At 44.8% G+C, this 17,091-nt stretch overlaps 2 protein-coding genes across 2 annotated transcripts; both read right to left on the minus strand.

Annotated features, from left to right (window-relative positions):
* Positions 1-8,172: 8,172 nt before the first annotated feature.
* Positions 8,173-9,181, minus strand: LOC149356525 (uncharacterized). The gene has a single exon (XM_089575366.1). It carries the CDS (start codon positions 9,061-9,063, stop codon positions 8,173-8,175), a length of 891 nt encoding a protein of 296 aa, XP_089431492.1. The 5' UTR covers positions 9,064-9,181.
* Positions 9,182-13,415: 4,234 nt separating this feature from the next.
* On the minus strand, positions 13,416-15,422 carry LOC149356526 (uncharacterized). The gene has a single exon (XM_089575367.1). It carries the CDS (start codon positions 15,420-15,422, stop codon positions 13,836-13,838), a length of 1,587 nt encoding a protein of 528 aa, XP_089431493.1. The 3' UTR covers positions 13,416-13,835.
* Positions 15,423-17,091: the final 1,669 nt, after the last annotated feature.

The raw sequence follows: 17,091 nt of genomic DNA on the forward strand, positions 1-17,091 counted from the left end.
CTCTCGTCATGTAAGAGAGAGAGGGAAACGTTTTTATTGAAGAAATTCTAGGGTCGTCACCCCTTCATTTTTCGGGAGTCCGTTGGACGCTGCTGCGGCTGGGGCTGGCTCCACCAACTCCTGTAAGTGCCACATATCGGAGCCCGACAGCGCGAACTCGCAGTATTCAGATGTCGTCTTCTTTCTATGTCGGGATTTTATTGACAGGTACATATCAAGCGAAACTGCCTTCTCTCCTCTCTGCTGTTCCGGTTTATATAATTCCGGATAGCTGTTGAGCTTCTTTGGGTTAAAATTTGCAGTCTTGGAGAATTCCGGCTTGTATGAGTGCGAAACCTTTGTAGTGGGAACAAAAGAGAGAGTACGTCACCGACGAGGGGCTAAACATTATCATTGCTATGGAAAATTTTGTACGTGATGGCAGCTGCTTGACCTTGTGTAAGAATGTTGTCATGGTAACACGGCAACTTTCTGCACGTCGTCGGGAGTGGCTCTGGTAACCTGGGTAACACCTACAGCATGAAAAACCAATTAGACCTAGAAAAGACTATTCTAACCTGGCGTGCCCGCCTGCTTTGTTCCCTGTATGGAAATTTATCAGGAAGATATATGACAAGTAACGCTAAGCAGCCTGATTCCTGTTCGGCATAGATTTCCTTTGTTTGCAATTATATTACAATGTGCGTTCGTATAGTGCACTCCGAGTGGCATATGTGTGTGTGTGTATATATATATATATATATATATATATATATATATATATATATATATATATATATACCTGGTCTCCCAGCTAAATGTAACCAAGCTTTTAAAAAACACGGGATGTCCTAACCGTCTGAAACCAAATGATGGTTGATTAGAGTCGCGTGACCTATTCTGCAGTATTTTTTTCGTTCTTCAAGGTTGACTAATTACTTAAGCTTAATTAACTCACTTTTTAATGGAAAAGTTGTAGATCGCTTTGAGAAACAGCTTACTGAGACATTTGCAGCAAAGTAATACAGTTGAACCCTTCAATAACGAACGCCCTCAAGAACGAAATTCTCGCGGCAACGAAAAATTCTGGCGCCCCCGGCGAACTCCCATAGGGTTCAATGCATTTGTCCCCTCTCAATAGCGAAGGGTTTTTAAAAAGCAGTCCCGCATTAACGAAAGTTTGAGGTAGTGATCTGCAACATTTTTTCGGCACGTCAGCCAGTCGGGAACATAGAATGGGCAAAACTGCAGCATTAAACTCATCCGACAAGTCGGGCCCATTCATTTCACCTGCCAACAAGCACCGGCGCAGCCATTTTTGTTTACTTTCGGTTGTTTCGGTAATGATGATAGCAAAGCAATTTCTTTTTTTGCCCGCTGAAAGCGGCTTTTTGCTAGCCCGTCTGTTGGCGACTACGCACGCACGTGACGCTTCACGTGACGACACCGCCGGCCAACCGGGGAAGAGCAAGGAACCCTTTTTTTTTCTTTTCTCTAGTGCGCCGACCACGCTGTCTCGCCGATCTCGCCGTCCGCCTTGTGCAAGCCGAATTCGCCCGCGACTTGCTTGTGTACAGTGTTTTTTGTTGTTTTTCGACTGTCGGAAACATGCTGCCTCCTGTAAAGAAGCGCAAGTTTTTGACGCTGCAGGATAAGGCTGCTATCATCGCCGAAGCTGAAAAAGGCAGAAAGAAGGCGGACATTGCGGAGGAGTTCAGTATCCCGTGCAGCTCACTTTCTACGATTATGAAATCAAAGAATGGCATCATGGCGGCACTCCAGAACGGCGCGCGCGCTCTGAACAAGACTTTGGCAACGCCGGTGTACGAAGGCGTGGACAAAGCCGTATTTCAGTGGTTCCTGAGAAAGAGCGCGAACAAGGTGCCTTTGTCTGGAAGCCTTCTGCAGCAAAATGCGATTGACTTCGCGTGCATTCTGGGGCACGACAACTTTAAGGCGAGCGCCGGATGGCTAAATCGATTTAAAGCGCGCGGCACTGCATCGTCGCCAAAGTGTTGTCAGGGGAGTGTGCGCGCGTCGACGCTGAAGCAGCATCGTCCTGGATGCAGGAAAGTTACGCAAGTAAGCTCGCGTGATGTGCTTGATGCTTTCGATGTTATCCGGACTTTTCTCGGCGACCACGACGACGACGAACCTATGCATAGCTTATCAAGCTGCGAAGCCAGAGTCGTCAAGCTCCTGCACAGCAATGTCAAGCAGAGCAAAATAAGCGACTTTTTTCATTAAATTTTTGGTTCTGGAAGGTAATGGGTGTGCTTGTTTGTCCATTTTCGCGACAGCGAAATTCTCACGACCACGAAAAGGTTTTCCTTCCCCGGCGGTTTCGTTATTGCGGGGTTCGACTGTATTTACGTAAAGTAGTTTTTTTACCGGCCTTTAACCATAACCCGCACAATAAGAAAAAGCTTCCACATGACAACTGTGCCACTTCAACATCCCAAGATGCGCCTTAAAGAATAAAATCCGTTTTTTCTGAAATCCTCTCCTCAATGACACTTTGGGTGCACATTGGGACAGAGAAGTGAGCGAAAAGCTGGTCACGTGATAACTTTCTTTTAAGGCCAATAAATGAAGCTACGTAAATCGTAACTTGACGGAAACAGCACTACTAGCGGTTTTTCGAGGCGATCTACAACTTTTTCATTGACACTTCCTTCCTGAAGTCAATAATTAAAAAGTTAGGTATTTAAACTTAACTTATCATTTAACTGTGAAGAGCGAAATAAATACTCAAGACTAGGCCACGCGACTATGAACAACCCTCTCTGGTTTCACTGGACTAGGACACTTCGCCTTTCTTAAAAGTTTGGTTACATTTAGCTAGGACACCCGGTGTGTGTGTATATATATATATATATATATATATATATATATATATATATATATATATATATATATATATATATATATATACACACACACCTAGCTACACATATACACATATCTAGCTTGTTTTGCTCTAAAACGACGTGCCACGTCGAGTTAAGCACGAATACGTGCATTTCACGCAGTTCTGGAGATATTACGTTTTTGAGTTCACAGTCACGCCCACTGGTGAAACGAAGTGTTCGAATCTAGCTTGTTTTGCTCTAAAACGACGTGGCACGTCGAGTTAAGCACGAATACGTGCATTTCACGCAGTTCTGGAGATATTACGTTTTTGAGTTCACACTCACGCACACTGGTAAAACGAAGTGTTCGAATCTAGCTTGTTTTGCTCTAAAACGACGTGGCACGTCGAGTTAAGCACGAATACGTGCATATACACACACCGGGTGTCCTAGCTAAATGTAACCAAACTTTTAAGAAAGGCGAAGTGTCCTAGTCCAGTGAAACCAGAGAGGGTTGTTCATAGTCGCGTGGCCTAGTCTTGAGTATTTATTTCGCTCTTCACAGTTAAATGATAAGTTAAGTTTAAATACCTAACTTTTTAAATGCCGACTTTAAGTGATTTTTATCAAGGTTACCTTCAAATTTGGTAGTGTATTTTAAGCATCCATTTTTCCCGGCATATTCTTCAAAAATTTCTCTTCCTGGTTCCCTTGAACGCTCTCGCGGCCTTCCTGAAGCAAATATTTTTACTCATGCCAAAACAAGCTGTCATAGACCAAGAACGATGTGCGCATCAAAGGCAAACGTTTTTCAGGCACTTTTTATCATTGGCTAGAATTAAATGGGAATGCAGATAGACCGTAAAGCATCGTATGTACTGCATGTCGGACCTTTCACCTAAGCACAACCTCCATTGCACGACTTTGTTTTTCCAGAGCTGGAGGCCAAGGTGACTCCTCTGAAAAAGCGACCCGAAAAGGAGGCAAAGCCGGCGCAAAACACAGCAGTCACAGCACAGCAGTGTCACAGCAGTGTGCGTAACATTTCTTGTTAGCTTTCATTTACGCACTGAAGGTAGAGCTTGCCGGTTTGTCTAGATATGAAATGAGATGACCATCAATATCCTGTCTTAAGCTGTCCTGGCCAGATACCGCATATGGCACGTCTGTCGTTTTGATATTGATTGGGAGTAGAAAATTTGCTACCTGACGTAGACGAAGGACGCATTGTATGCACGCATGCGGACTTCACGCTAAACTTTCTATCGCGGATCTATCTGGCAAGGGCCAAGATTATGCCTTTTTCTTATCACGGAACCTATAACATTACATTACTAGCACTCAGGTTAATTTTGTGCCAAAATTGTAAAAATAACTTTACAGGTGCTTTAAAAACTGTCGGGAAAATATATCCCAACCATTCGTGTCTGAAGTAAAGTGCATGTTCTCAAATCGACCATTAATTACATCATTTACAAGCAAAAGGAGGAGGGGGGGGGATGTAGGGGTGTTGAAAGAGCGAGGGCTTATTCTACACGGGCACCTGCAGAAAACAGAAGTTGCGATGCTGGCAGCACCTGGCCACAGTCAGAACAAATTGCCATGCTCACCGTCTTCTTCTTGCCTGGAAGCTGCATGGTCTTTACGCACTCATGCTTGTCGGTTTTCTCACTCTCACTAAAAAAAGGTACCCGAATTTTCAGTTGCGCAAATGGATTCAGGGAATGCTAACCCAATCGCATCGCAATCTGTTTTTGTTCGCTTGTTCAGCCAGGTGTCTCTAATAGTGTGCGAGCTGATGGCAGTGTTGTTGTCATTACCACCTCCCTACCCAACTAACCTGCCTCCGCTGCCCACAATTCCATTCCGTTGTTGCGCACTGTTTTACCCTAAGGTTTCAGAGGTTCTCTGTCTGCAATAAAGCGCTGCTTAAATGGTCATGATTTCACCTTGGGTGAAGGGCACACGCGCAGCTGTCAGCATTGCTTTGTTGGTCTTCTCAGACTTCTTTGACTTATTCGACTTGGTGGACTTCCCCTACGGTGCAGCCGCAGGATTCAAGGGAGCTCAAGCGCCATCTGAAGCAGATATATTGAACCCGATGCAACGAGGAGGGCATCGACAACATCACCTGACAGAGCTCCAGATTCTCCTGCAGCAGCTGTGCAGAGCAGAGCCGCCCGAGCGTTGCTTCGAACGCCCTGACGAGGCGGAGGACCCTGCCTCCACGCCAGTCTTCTGGGTCAGCAAATGGGCCGACTACATCGACAAGTACGGCATCGGCTACCAGCTGTGCGACGGCAGCATCGGCGTCCTGTTCAATGACGACACACGCCTCATACTGCTCAACAATGAAATGTAAGTTTCTCTCGGTGCCCGCGCAGTTGTACCGCTGCACCACTGCGCCAGCAGTCGTATGACTCCCAAAGACCTATGAATGTAAAGCAAGAAATGACCGTTCCTGCATATATAGGAATTAAGCCATTAAGGCTATCGCGTCGTACCACAATGGTGGAGCTTAAATGTCCCTTCCAATGTGATTTGAAAATTGAAATTTAAAGTTTATTTCTCCACACACAATACAGTGGAAAAAGGGGACACTGAGCAAAAAGCTGCATAATGCAGCTTGAAGTAGCACGCAGTGCCCCATGAATACAATGACAGCAGTGTGTTTCGCGAACATCAAGCTTAAGGTGAGCTGACTATCTCCATCAAAACAAACAAAGAAAAAAGACAACAACAGTGTAGCCCTGACCACGTACACAACAACAGAGATGCACATAAATAACAGGAACAATATACAATACAATACACCAAACCTGTTTACAATGATGCCACAATAGATTCGAAAATGCACATGACAGGTAATAACTGTTTCTTTGAGGTGTCTTGTATATAAACATTATTTGTTGCCAATATGTTGAGGTAATTTCCTAGGTTATTGGACAAGGACTGTTTACGATATAAAGTACGGCAAAAGGGTAGAAGCCAAAGTAAAAGACATCGGGTATTGTACACTGGTGTGTATTGACGTAGATTAAAGGCTGCAAGGAACAGTTGATTATTTGTTTTAACTGCATTTTTGTATGCACATAACAATATGAATGGGTGCAATATATCAACAGACAAAATACCATATTGCTTAAAGTAAGGAAACGCATGGGAATGCCAGGGTACATTTGCAATCAATCTGACAGCTCGTTTCTGTGCAACTAAGATCTTGTGTTTGTTATGTTTTGTTGTGGTAACCCAGACACTTATGCAGCAGGTAATGATGGGAAGTAAGTATGCATTATATATAAGAATCTTTATCTTTGTTGGAAGTGTGTATCTATGTCGACACAGGGCACCATGGACTCGGTTCATTTTCTTGCGGATAGTGTTTATATGTTTTATATATATTTCGTGGATGGAACGGATGCAGTCAAGCTCTTTAAGACAAACTGTTCTCACATTAAGGGGCTGGATTGGTCGCAGGAGACAGAAGTGCGTTCGATGTTCGCCCGCAAAATCAGCGCTGTTTTTTTCTGGCTCAGACGAGACTAGGAAACTTATCCCACCTAGCCCCTGAACGAAATTACACTACCATAGACGGAGCACAAGAATTTAGGCACAATTTTTGCTAGGAAGCAGATATTCCTGAGCCCCATGAGCGCCTTAAATCTGAAGCCACCCGAAATCTAAATTTTAATTAGAAGGAAGAAACAGCGCGAAGAAACACGGACACCCGAAGAAACGACACCACACGAGCGCTGTTCTTTTCTTGGGTCAGAGGGGAAACAGCGCTCGTGTGTGTGTCGTTTCTTCGGGTGTCCGTGTTTCTTCGCGCTGTTTCTTCTTTTTAAATGCATTAACAACTATCCCGGAACCTTGCTCACCTAAATTTTCTAAAAGTGCTGTAGCCAACATCGTGTGGATTTCACTGGACATGCTTGTTACATATTTACCAATCTCTGGTGAGCTTCTCTTGGCATTTATATTATGGGCGCATAACGTATGGCTCAGCCAGACGTTCATAGTTAAAATGTCTAGTCCCCGGGTACAAGTCAGGTTGGCGTCTCTCATAAAAGACATCCCCCATAAATAGCCTTTACGTAGAAACTAATCAGCCGCTCCGTGTAGACAGAACCAAGCTCTCATGTGCGTACATCGTTGAAATACGGTACTGCCGAGACTTCTGTGCTACCTCATTATCGCTGATTGCCCCTCAACAATATATTCCAATAAACAAAGAGCAGTCACATCGTTGCTAATGCGGTTTCAAGACTCATGCCTCGAACTGTATTTGCTTGATAAACTGCAACGTATCGCACATGAACTTAACCCATTGTCTTCCAAGATACGACCTGCATAGTGTATGTGATTTCACTGGCACTGCTCTGCAGAAAACAAACCCCACAAGAACACTTAACTTTGGAGATAAATTCTGAGAATTACACCGTATTAACTCGATAACCGTAAGGAGGTCGTGTAGCATAAAATCAGGCTTCACCTTCAGCGTCGTCGGCGTTGTTGACCCTGAGCGAAAAATCAACGAAAAATTCCCAAATAAGCCACCTAATAAGCACGTGGGCCACCTAGGTGACGCGACCTTGTGGCGCCAATACAACCTGCCCAGCGGATAGTGAGCAAACTGCGCACCGTGGCAGGTGGCAGTTAAATAAATGCTTTGTCGTTAGGTTGTTCGGCGGGAGCAACCTAGGTCGCACAAGTCCACCGTTGCCGGCACCTCATCACAGGGCAGCGGCGCATCGCTTAAGGGGGGACAGGGGTCTTGAAACTTTTTTCTTGATTTTTGGACTAAATGCAATGAAAATTTGCAGTATTAATCAGTTTTTTATGCTGATTTAAAATATGTAATTATTTTTCAAATATGTCAATTACTTTTCAAGATATTATACATTTTCACTCCTTAATTTGCAAGAACAATACAAAAAAAATCACTCATCAGAAAACAGTTTTTAATGTGTGGCTAGATAGTGTACAGTACAAGCAATACAATATAGGAAGTACTTTTTTGATTAATCCAGTATTAGCTGTTTTAGAGCCTGCTGAAGTTCAGTGTAGGGAAGACTGGTTGACGAGCAGTTTTAATTAGTGTGCACAATAAAATAAGTGAGCAGAAATTGAGAAATCTGTTCCCAACGTTGTATACTCTAATCATTCAGAAGCATGCTGCAGTAAAACCTATTGCTGTATCTGCTCTAGAAGCCAAGATATCCTTCTTGTAAACTTTGCAAACAGTAAAAAATTGTGTTTTGAGAAAACAAGGAAAAACAAACTGAGATGGAATTTATTAAAAAATACTGAAAAATATGTACATATTTACACTGTAAATGGACTAGTATGCTCCAGGCATGTAATCTGTCTGGCTGTTAGCTCCCAAGTGCCGCTTTTTGCAGGCCTGCTGCAGATTTTCTGCGCATGCACGCTTGTTCACAGATGCAGTTCGTCGGCGCCGGTCTTTTTCTGCCATGCGCTGCATATTGCATGTGCTAGGAGCTACTTTGAGCTCTCTCAGAATGCTTGCTGAGGCTCTCTCATTTCCAGCATTGAATTTTAGCACAGCTTCAGCCACAGCTGCCTCAATGCTGAACAAAGAAGCGTGGCGCTCCTTGGATGCCAGTGCCCAGATCATTGCGTGCAGACTTTCGTTACTGTTCTGCGTCTTTCCTCTCTGGCACCTCTGAAGGAGCTTCCTGTCCGACAAGCGCTGGTAGATGGGAAGAAGAGCCTTGCTGACGTGGGGTGGAAGATTGTAGTGGTGTTTGGGTGAAGGCAGGCCTTTGGCCTCTGCTGCATTATGGCGACACCAGGAGTCTGGGCCTGTTGGGCAAAGGCTATGGTTTGATGCAAGGTCTGTTGATGTCACGTGATGATATGTCGCCATCACAGCCTTATGCATAGCCTCTACGTCCCCTGAATGTGATTTTACTGCCCAGCCATAATATGAGGTCAGCTTCGTTATTAGATCACCAGTCAACCTGCCCTTACCACTGATTCTGTCAGGAGGGTCTCTGTGTTTGGCAACCAGGTTGCGTAAAGCTGTGCCCATGCGCTTCTGCACATGGTTTACGCACTCTTTCTTGTTGATAGGAATGAAGCCATACACCTTAGCTTCTTGCAGAGCTAAGAATGTACGGCTGTCACCATCTGACAGAACAGTGGTATAGCGCAGGTTGTTTTGCTGGAGTGACCTCTGGAACAATATGAGGCCAGCCTCCACTTCCATCTCTCCAGCTTTCTTTTCTGAATTTTTTTGGCAGACATGATTTTCTTTCCATGTCAAGTAGTTGGGGTCATCCTCTTTTGGCCCTCGCTCACAAGCGGCACAGAAATTCGAAAGCACGACAAAGCACAGGGTATGTAGACTCCCAGGAATCTGTGAATGTCTGTGCAGATAATGACCAATATTGCATGTATGGGCATTAACCCATTAAGCTATCGCGTTATTCTCTTAAGGCGTGGCTTAGGTGTCCAATCTATTTTTTTATGCAGACTGTCTAAAGACAACTCCATAAAACTACAATTATTTTTTGTATTGGACCGGCCACTAGCTCTGATAGCTATCGGTCCAAACAGTGTTTGTGTATATCACCTGTTCTCGCAATAAAGTTTTCATTTAAAAAAAACTGGAAGAAAGTAGCCCAATTATAATGCGCATCATTTTTAAGGTCGAATGCTACGCTGTCAACGAATGATGCTCTCCAGAAAATACAGTAAGATATGCACAAAAGTATTAATTCACATTACTAAAAGCCCTACAACCCTCAAACACAATCGAACCCCTGACTGGACATATTATCAGAAATACAGCAGCTGCCGCGGTGGCTCAGTGGTTGGGGGCGCTCAGCTGCTGGCCCGAAAGACGCGGGTTCGATCCCGGCCGCGGCGGTCGAATTTTGATGGAGGCGGTCGAATTTTGATGGAGGCGAAATCCTAGAGGCCCGTGTACTGTGCGATGTCAGCGCACGTTAAAGGACCCCAGGGGGTCGAAATTTCCGGAGTCCTTCACTGTGGCGTCCCTCATAGCCTGAGCCGCTTGGGGACGTTAAACCCCAATAAACAAAGGCGAACCAATAATACAAGTGCCGCAGCACAAGCGTGGTGCTTACCATGGGAAACACTGTACACCAGTGCCCAAATACCACTCCCATTCTGCCAGTTCTAGCCTGTGATCGCAGCGACTTCTATCAACCAAGCAGTGATACTTCGCCGGCAGGAACGACAAAGAGGAAATATCTCTTTGCCATAGAAATGGGATGCTCTCACATAGCGTGTGTGTCTTGCCGTTTGGCAGGCCGGCCGCCGTTCAGTGGAACCACGCCATACACGTTCTGTAATCGTTTTTATTTTTTTGAACGTGTGCGCTAGACTGTCCTCGTTGTGAGGGACGCCAAACGAGGGAACCTCAGACGAGTGTTACTGCTCTGTCATGAAAGCGGCGGCTTTTTCCTGTGCAACAGATTCAAATTACACCCAGAAATAGGCCGCTTGGCAAAGGTACGACTCGTTTTACTTAGAGGAAATGGTGAGAGAAGCCAACAGCCACAGAAACCAAGAAGCACAGGGGATTTTTTTTTAAATTATTTTTGTGGTGTTGATCAAGTAAGAATATTACTGAATATGTTATCGCTTAAACCTAATTGATTAGAAAAGCAGATGAAAAAACAACCACACGCCGCCGGTGGGATCCGAACCCACGACCTCCGAATTACGCGTCCGGTGCTCTACCTCTGAGCTACGGCGACGGCTGTCAAACCTTCTGCTTTTCGGGGGTATTTATGTTTACAAATAACCTAACCTTGAGAGTGTTCATCAGCGCCACCCACGTTCGTAAGCGGCGGACGTGGAACGTCCTGAGTTACCGCTGGTGTGACGTAGAACACCATCGAACGGCGAGGGTGAAAGCTGTGTGAGAACCCTCTTATGCTTCCTATGGCGTCAAGGCTGCCAGAACCGAGACCCTCGCTAAGCAATTAAGCAAACAAGGGAAGGGGATTGAGGGGCTCGTTATAAATATGAGAGAAGCCAACAGCCACAGAAACCAAGAAGCACAGGAGATTTTTTTTTATTTTTTTTGTGGTGTTGATTACTTCCCATCGGCGTGTGATGCTCTCTCTTCACCTACAATATCTTTTTTATTTTATTTATATTTTATTTATACACAGTACCTACAGCGCCCTCACTGGGGCATTATTGTAGGGGGGAAACATCATAAATAAGAACAAACATCTAGTACACAATAAATTAGGCAAATGATGCGGTCTACAGAGAAAATACAGAAAACCATTGTAGAAAGGCAAACATACCCTAAACATACACACACACACACACAAAAAAGATTTCTCTTTTAATGTATTTCTCTTTTGGAATTCCAGTTTTATTATTAAGCACATTATAAAAGAAAGAGAGTCTCGAATATTTGCGCCTGTTTTCAAGTAACGGCCATCCCAACTTCTCGCGCAAACCAGAAGAACTTTTTTGGAAATTGTAATCGGCAGACACAAACCTAGCAGCCCGTTTCTGGACGCGCTCCAGCTCCTCAATATTCAGTTTTGTATGCGGGTCCCAAACCGCGCAAGCATACTCAAGTATCGGACGTACAGTAGACATGTATAATGTCTCCTTCAGCGTAAGGGGAGCGTCCTTAAAGTTACGTCTGAGAAAGTTTAATGTGCGGCTGGCTTTAGCAGATATGTAATTTACGTGTGTATTCCATGATGGTCAGTAGAAAAAAAGACTCCCAAGTACTTATAAGTTGAAACTGTGGATAATTCAGTGCTACCAAGGAAATAGTCTGTTTGGAAGAATTGTTTCTTGTTTGTAAACCGGACCAGATTGCATTTGGAGATATTTAGCGCCATATTCCAGTTGTTGCGCCAAGAGAATACAGAGTTGAGGTCATGCTGTAGTGAAATTGCATCTGCTTCAGAAGAAATGTTGCGGTAGATACAACAGTCATCAGCATAAAGTCTGATTATACCTGAAATGTTACTAGTGAGGTCATTTATAAAAATGAGAAAAAGAAGAGGGCCCAAAACCGACCCCTGCGGAACACCTGAAGTTACACCCACACTTTCCGAGCTGACACCGTCGATAACCACGAACTGTTTCCTTTCCGCAAGATACGCTTCAATCCAGGATAAGAGTGAGGTAGGAATATTTAATTCTGAAAGCTTCTGTAGCAATAGGTTGTGAGCAACTAAATCGAACGCTTTTCGAAAATCTAAAAATATACAATCTACCTGACCGGCAGAGTTTAAGGAAACAGAATTGTCATGTGTGAATTCCACGAGCTGTGTTTCACATGAGAAGCCGGACCTAAATCCATGTTGTGTCGAACAGAAAAAACTATTGTTTTGTAGATGGCTAATTAACTGAGTATAAATGACATGTTCCAGTGTTTTGCACGACACGCTCGTCAGCGATATGGGCCTATAGTTACATGTTTTAGTTTTGTCACCACTCTTATGAATCGGAACGACATTGGCACTTCTCCAGTCAAGGGGTAAAGAAGAATTCTCTAACGATTTCTGAAATAATGCAACTAGATACGGGGCAACCGAAGCCGCACAATTTTTCAAAACGTAATTGGAAATGTTGTCAGGCCCTGGTGCTGATGTAACTTTAATTTTCTGTAATAAAAGCATGATCTCCCGTTCAGAAATTTCTACGTCATTCATTCTGGTCAGGGTGCTGGAAGATTGAAAGTCAGTATGTATATTAATGGGATCGGAAAACACCGATTGGAAATAAAGATTGAAACTTCTCGCTTTACCTTTTGAATCCCTTCCAAAATCAGTTTCGTCTAGTATATCAGGCGCAGAGACCCTGCTGTTTCTCTTATTTTTAACATATTTCCAGACTGTCTTCGGGTTTGTCTTTAGTTGTTGGCCTAGTGTGCTGAAGTATGCCCTTTTTGCTTTACGGATTTCTTTCGATAAGTTGTTAGTTTGCTTTTTCATCTCGGAGTACAAAGTTAGTGCGGGCGTATCACAATATCTGCGAAACAGCCGTTTCCGCCGGTTGATCATTGCCCGCAACTGTCTATTCATCCAATGCATATCGTCACGACGCTTGGCTGAAATCAAGCGGGATGGGATGAAAGTCTGCGTCAGTGACAAAATTTCAGTTTTAAACAAGTTCCAGAAGGAATCGATATCCAGAGATGGCCGATGTGAAAGAAACTCGGGAAAAAATGCGTTGAGTTCCCGTGATAGCGAAGCATAATCCCCTTTTTTTATAAAAATACACTTTGTGTGGTTGGGTGTAGTGGGTCTTCATAGCATTACAGGATACTTTTGCTAAAACTACATCGTGGTCGCTTATGCCTGGCAGCGTTATGACAGACGAGACTAGGCTAGGGTCATTGCAGAAAAACAAGTCTAATACATTAGCACTGGTAAGGCCGAGTCTGGTAGGGGTTTGAACAAGCTGGAATAATGAGTGAGCACCAATTACTTCACGGAAAGCGGTATACAAGAGCGATGCAGTGCGAATTACTGGTTTAAAAGAAGACCATTCTACGCAGGGCATATTAAAATCACCGGCAAGGATAATATGTGTTGTGTCTAAGGCTAATAATGTGTTGCTAAGTTCAAAAAATGGCTGTGCGCAGGTTGAACCGGGCGTCCTATAAAAAGAGCCAATTGCGAAAGAAGTACCATCGCCCAGCTGTACCTTGCACCAGACAGCTTCACAGGAATCGTTTTCTAGGTTAACAGACACGCTTTTCAAACTGCTATGAACGAGGATGAACACACCACCACCGCGTACATTGCGATCCTTCCTATACGTGGTATAGGATGGAGGAAATATTTCACCATCGCTTATGTTGCTGTCCAGCCATGACTCGGTTCCAATCACCACATGTGCGTTTGTCATTTGTAAGAGTGAGGAGAATTGGTCAGCTTTGTTTTTTAGACTGCGACAATTAACAACAATACAGACAAGTTCATTTTTAATAGCAGTTTGTGGGCTAGCTAAAAGCCTCGGTGATGGCTATTGGTTTACGCAAGTGATATTGTCTGTTTCAATGTTGTACATATAGGTTTTGTTGTCCAGGTTTAGCTTATTAAACCGCAGTTTCAACTTTCCGCCGCGTGCCTTAGCAAACTGCATGAGCTTTTTTCTTTGTTGCCGTACTTTGGCCGAATAGTCCTCGCTTATCGCCCAGTCAGTATCTTTTAGTTTGGCAGCATTTGAAAGAACACGATTCTTCTCTTTAAAGGACAAGAATTTAACGATCAGGGGTCTGTGCTTGTCAGGCGCATATCTTCCTAGTCTGTGCGCTCTTTCAATAGCAGCGGCGTCTACGGAAAGCTTTAACTTTTCAGCGCAAAAAGAGATAATTTTAGTCCCAGACTGTTCCCACGATTCGGTTTCTTTGTCATGGATGCCGTAGAATATTAAGTTATTTCGTGATTGGTTCTCCAGGTCATCGTGCGATGACTGGAGGGCCGTGCACGCAACAGCAAGTTTCTGGGAACTTTGAGATAATCTTTCTACTTCAGGCTTTAGCGGGAGCACCAGTGACACATTATCTTCAACGCTCTTGACTTTTTCTGCGAGTTTTGTTAGTTTTTCTTCGAGATTCTTTTGCTCAAGCCGAATGGAACGTAGTTCGTCCAATATTTCGGTCTGTTGCTGTTGTATCACTGGTATTGTCATGATAGTATCGAACATCTGCTTTTCCTGCTCAGCAGACAGAGGCCCAGGGTTTTGCTCTACGTCTCCCGCAAGCAAAAGCTTTCTTTTAAACAAACCTATGTATCCTGAACAGCTCGCGGACACATCGTACAGAAGGCGTAAAAACATGCACACAGCAAAGTTGGGATCTGGCGTCGACTTCCTAAATGGTTTGCCATTAACAGAAAGGTAAGAGTAACAAACCTGAAGAAGAACAAGATGTAAGCGTCTGGCTGCCATGTCGGCGCCAGATCCCGGTGTGGCTGGGTACAACAGCTGCTTATGTAGGTCATGCTTGTGCTGAAGATTCCAGGGTTGCCAGTCGATGAAGCGTTCGAGCGCCGGTAGCGCTGTGAGGTCCAAAGGCGAAGCGTCACTCAAAAAAGCCAGGTCAGCAGGACAGACTTGCTCGGTAGAAGCGGCTCCATTCATTGGAAGGCACGTCGTCATCGCGGCAGGATCGAAAATCGCCATCATTTGTAGCATCTGAAGAAGAACAAGATGTAAGCGTCTGGCTGCCATGTCGGCGCCAGATCCCGGTGTGGCTGGGTACAACAGCTGCTTATGTAGGTCATGCTTGTGCTGAAGATTCCAGGGTTGCCAGTCGATGAAGCGTTCGAGCGCCGGTAGCGCTGTGAGGTCCAAAGGCGAAGCGTCACTCAAAAAAGCCAGGTCAGCAGGACAGACTTGCTCGGTAGAAGCGGCTCCATTCATTGGAAGGCACGTCGTCATCGCGGCAGGATCGAAAATCGCCATCATTTGCAGCATCTGAAGAAGAACAAGATGTAAGCGTCTGGCTGCCATGTCGGCGCCAGATCCCGGTGTGGCTGGGTACAACAGCTGCTTATGTACCGTAACCTCGCATCGGGCTACAATCAGCTGGAAGGGATGAACGGACATCTTGCTGGACAACCAAAAATAAATGTCCAGAAAGTAAACATCACCTACCAATACTGCATGAACTTAATAGAACGTTAGGCAAGAAGCAAAAGGCAGGTTATAAGTGGGACAGCGAAGACCTCCACCTAGTAGAGCTTACCTTAGGTGACTGGCAGCGATGTAGACGTGAAAAACGTTTCATCGAAGTCATTTTGTGCCGCCTTCAGATTGAACACACACTGCGCACCACATGTTGGTAATGAAACAAAACAAACCTACCCCTGAAAAATTCCTACACATGGTGACAGTAAACTGCATTTTAAGTGCATGCTTAGGACATGAAACTCTAAAAGAAACAGCAACGTTACTCTATTCTAGAACGGACACATAGTATGCGGTTGTAGATCTGCCATGCGTATAGTGATTTCAAACGGAATCAAATATTTCTAACTCCTTCAGGTCTTTAAATGCAACAAACGAACTTAGCCCCATGTCTGGCGCCTTAGCTGGTTATACGCTATAAAACAGAGAACAACAGGCACGCTCGAAGAGGTCACTTGACTCATTCATTTACAACAGAGGCAGTTGTAAGAATAAGCAGACCACCGCATCATATTATTGCCTGGAGATTCTGTTGAATGGTTTCAAATGAACCTGAAATCTCTGGTTGCGGAATCGGGCTTTCTGAAGCACGGCGTGTTGAGTTTTTTAATGAAGGCCATTTTTCCGTACTGTTCGGGAGTAAAATTTTCGATCTCCTTTCTTTTAAGAACACCGGGAGGCTGGAAATGTGCATCTTTCCGCAGTATCCTCATCTGTGACGCTTGCACATACTTTTTTCCAGGAGTATGATGTATGTGGACGAGGACGGCCTTGAGTACTACCATAATTTGGAAGAGTACCCTTCGCCACTAGAGAAGAAAACCACACTGCTCAAGTACTTCTTGGCCTTCATGAAGAGTCTGCTAAAGACTGGCGAACATGTCAGCACGCGTGACTGTGACGATCTTGTTAGGCTGCCTTACCTGGGTTCATGGCTGCACACCCGCCAGGCCATCTCCTTCTACCTGACTAACGGGACGGTACAGGTAGGGATAAAGGCGTTCGCTCTCTTTGCTCAACATACACCACTGCAGGTTTTAACGGGATAGCGTAAAAATTCTTGTTCAGCAGAAAGCACGTCGTCGTCAGCGGCGTGAGCGAAAAATCGCCAGAGAAGAGGGCGGTCTCGGTCACGTGAAGTTGTGACGTCATCACACGCTGACCACCACGGCAGTTGGCAGCGAAATTAGTGACGTCATCACACCCTGACCCCCACGGCAGTTGGCAGCGAAATTAGCCGTTGGTCGCGAAAGGTTGCATTAGAACGGCAACCTCGGTCTCACAACGCCCCACCGGTGGCTGGGTTGGACACAGGCACCTGCCGGAGTCACTGCCTTGGCAGGTGGGTTTTTCAAACACAGCCACGACAACAGCGACGACGTCGGGCATCGCTTAACCGCTGCACCACTGCACCAGGAGCGGCATGAGGACCCCCAGCGACCTATGAATATAAAGTAGAAAATGACCAATTCCGCGTATATGGGCATTTACGCATTAACGGCATCGCGCCATACGCTTAAGGCGGAACTTGAGTCCGCGCCATTTTTCTTGAAGAGCATCGCGGTCTTTTTTTGTTTATGTAGTCGTT

The sequence above is a fragment of the Amblyomma mixtum genome, chromosome 3, assembly GCF_055824585.1.
Source record: "Amblyomma mixtum isolate Tamu chromosome 3, ASM5582458v1, whole genome shotgun sequence".
Classification (NCBI taxonomy): domain Eukaryota; kingdom Metazoa; phylum Arthropoda; class Arachnida; order Ixodida; family Ixodidae; genus Amblyomma; species Amblyomma mixtum.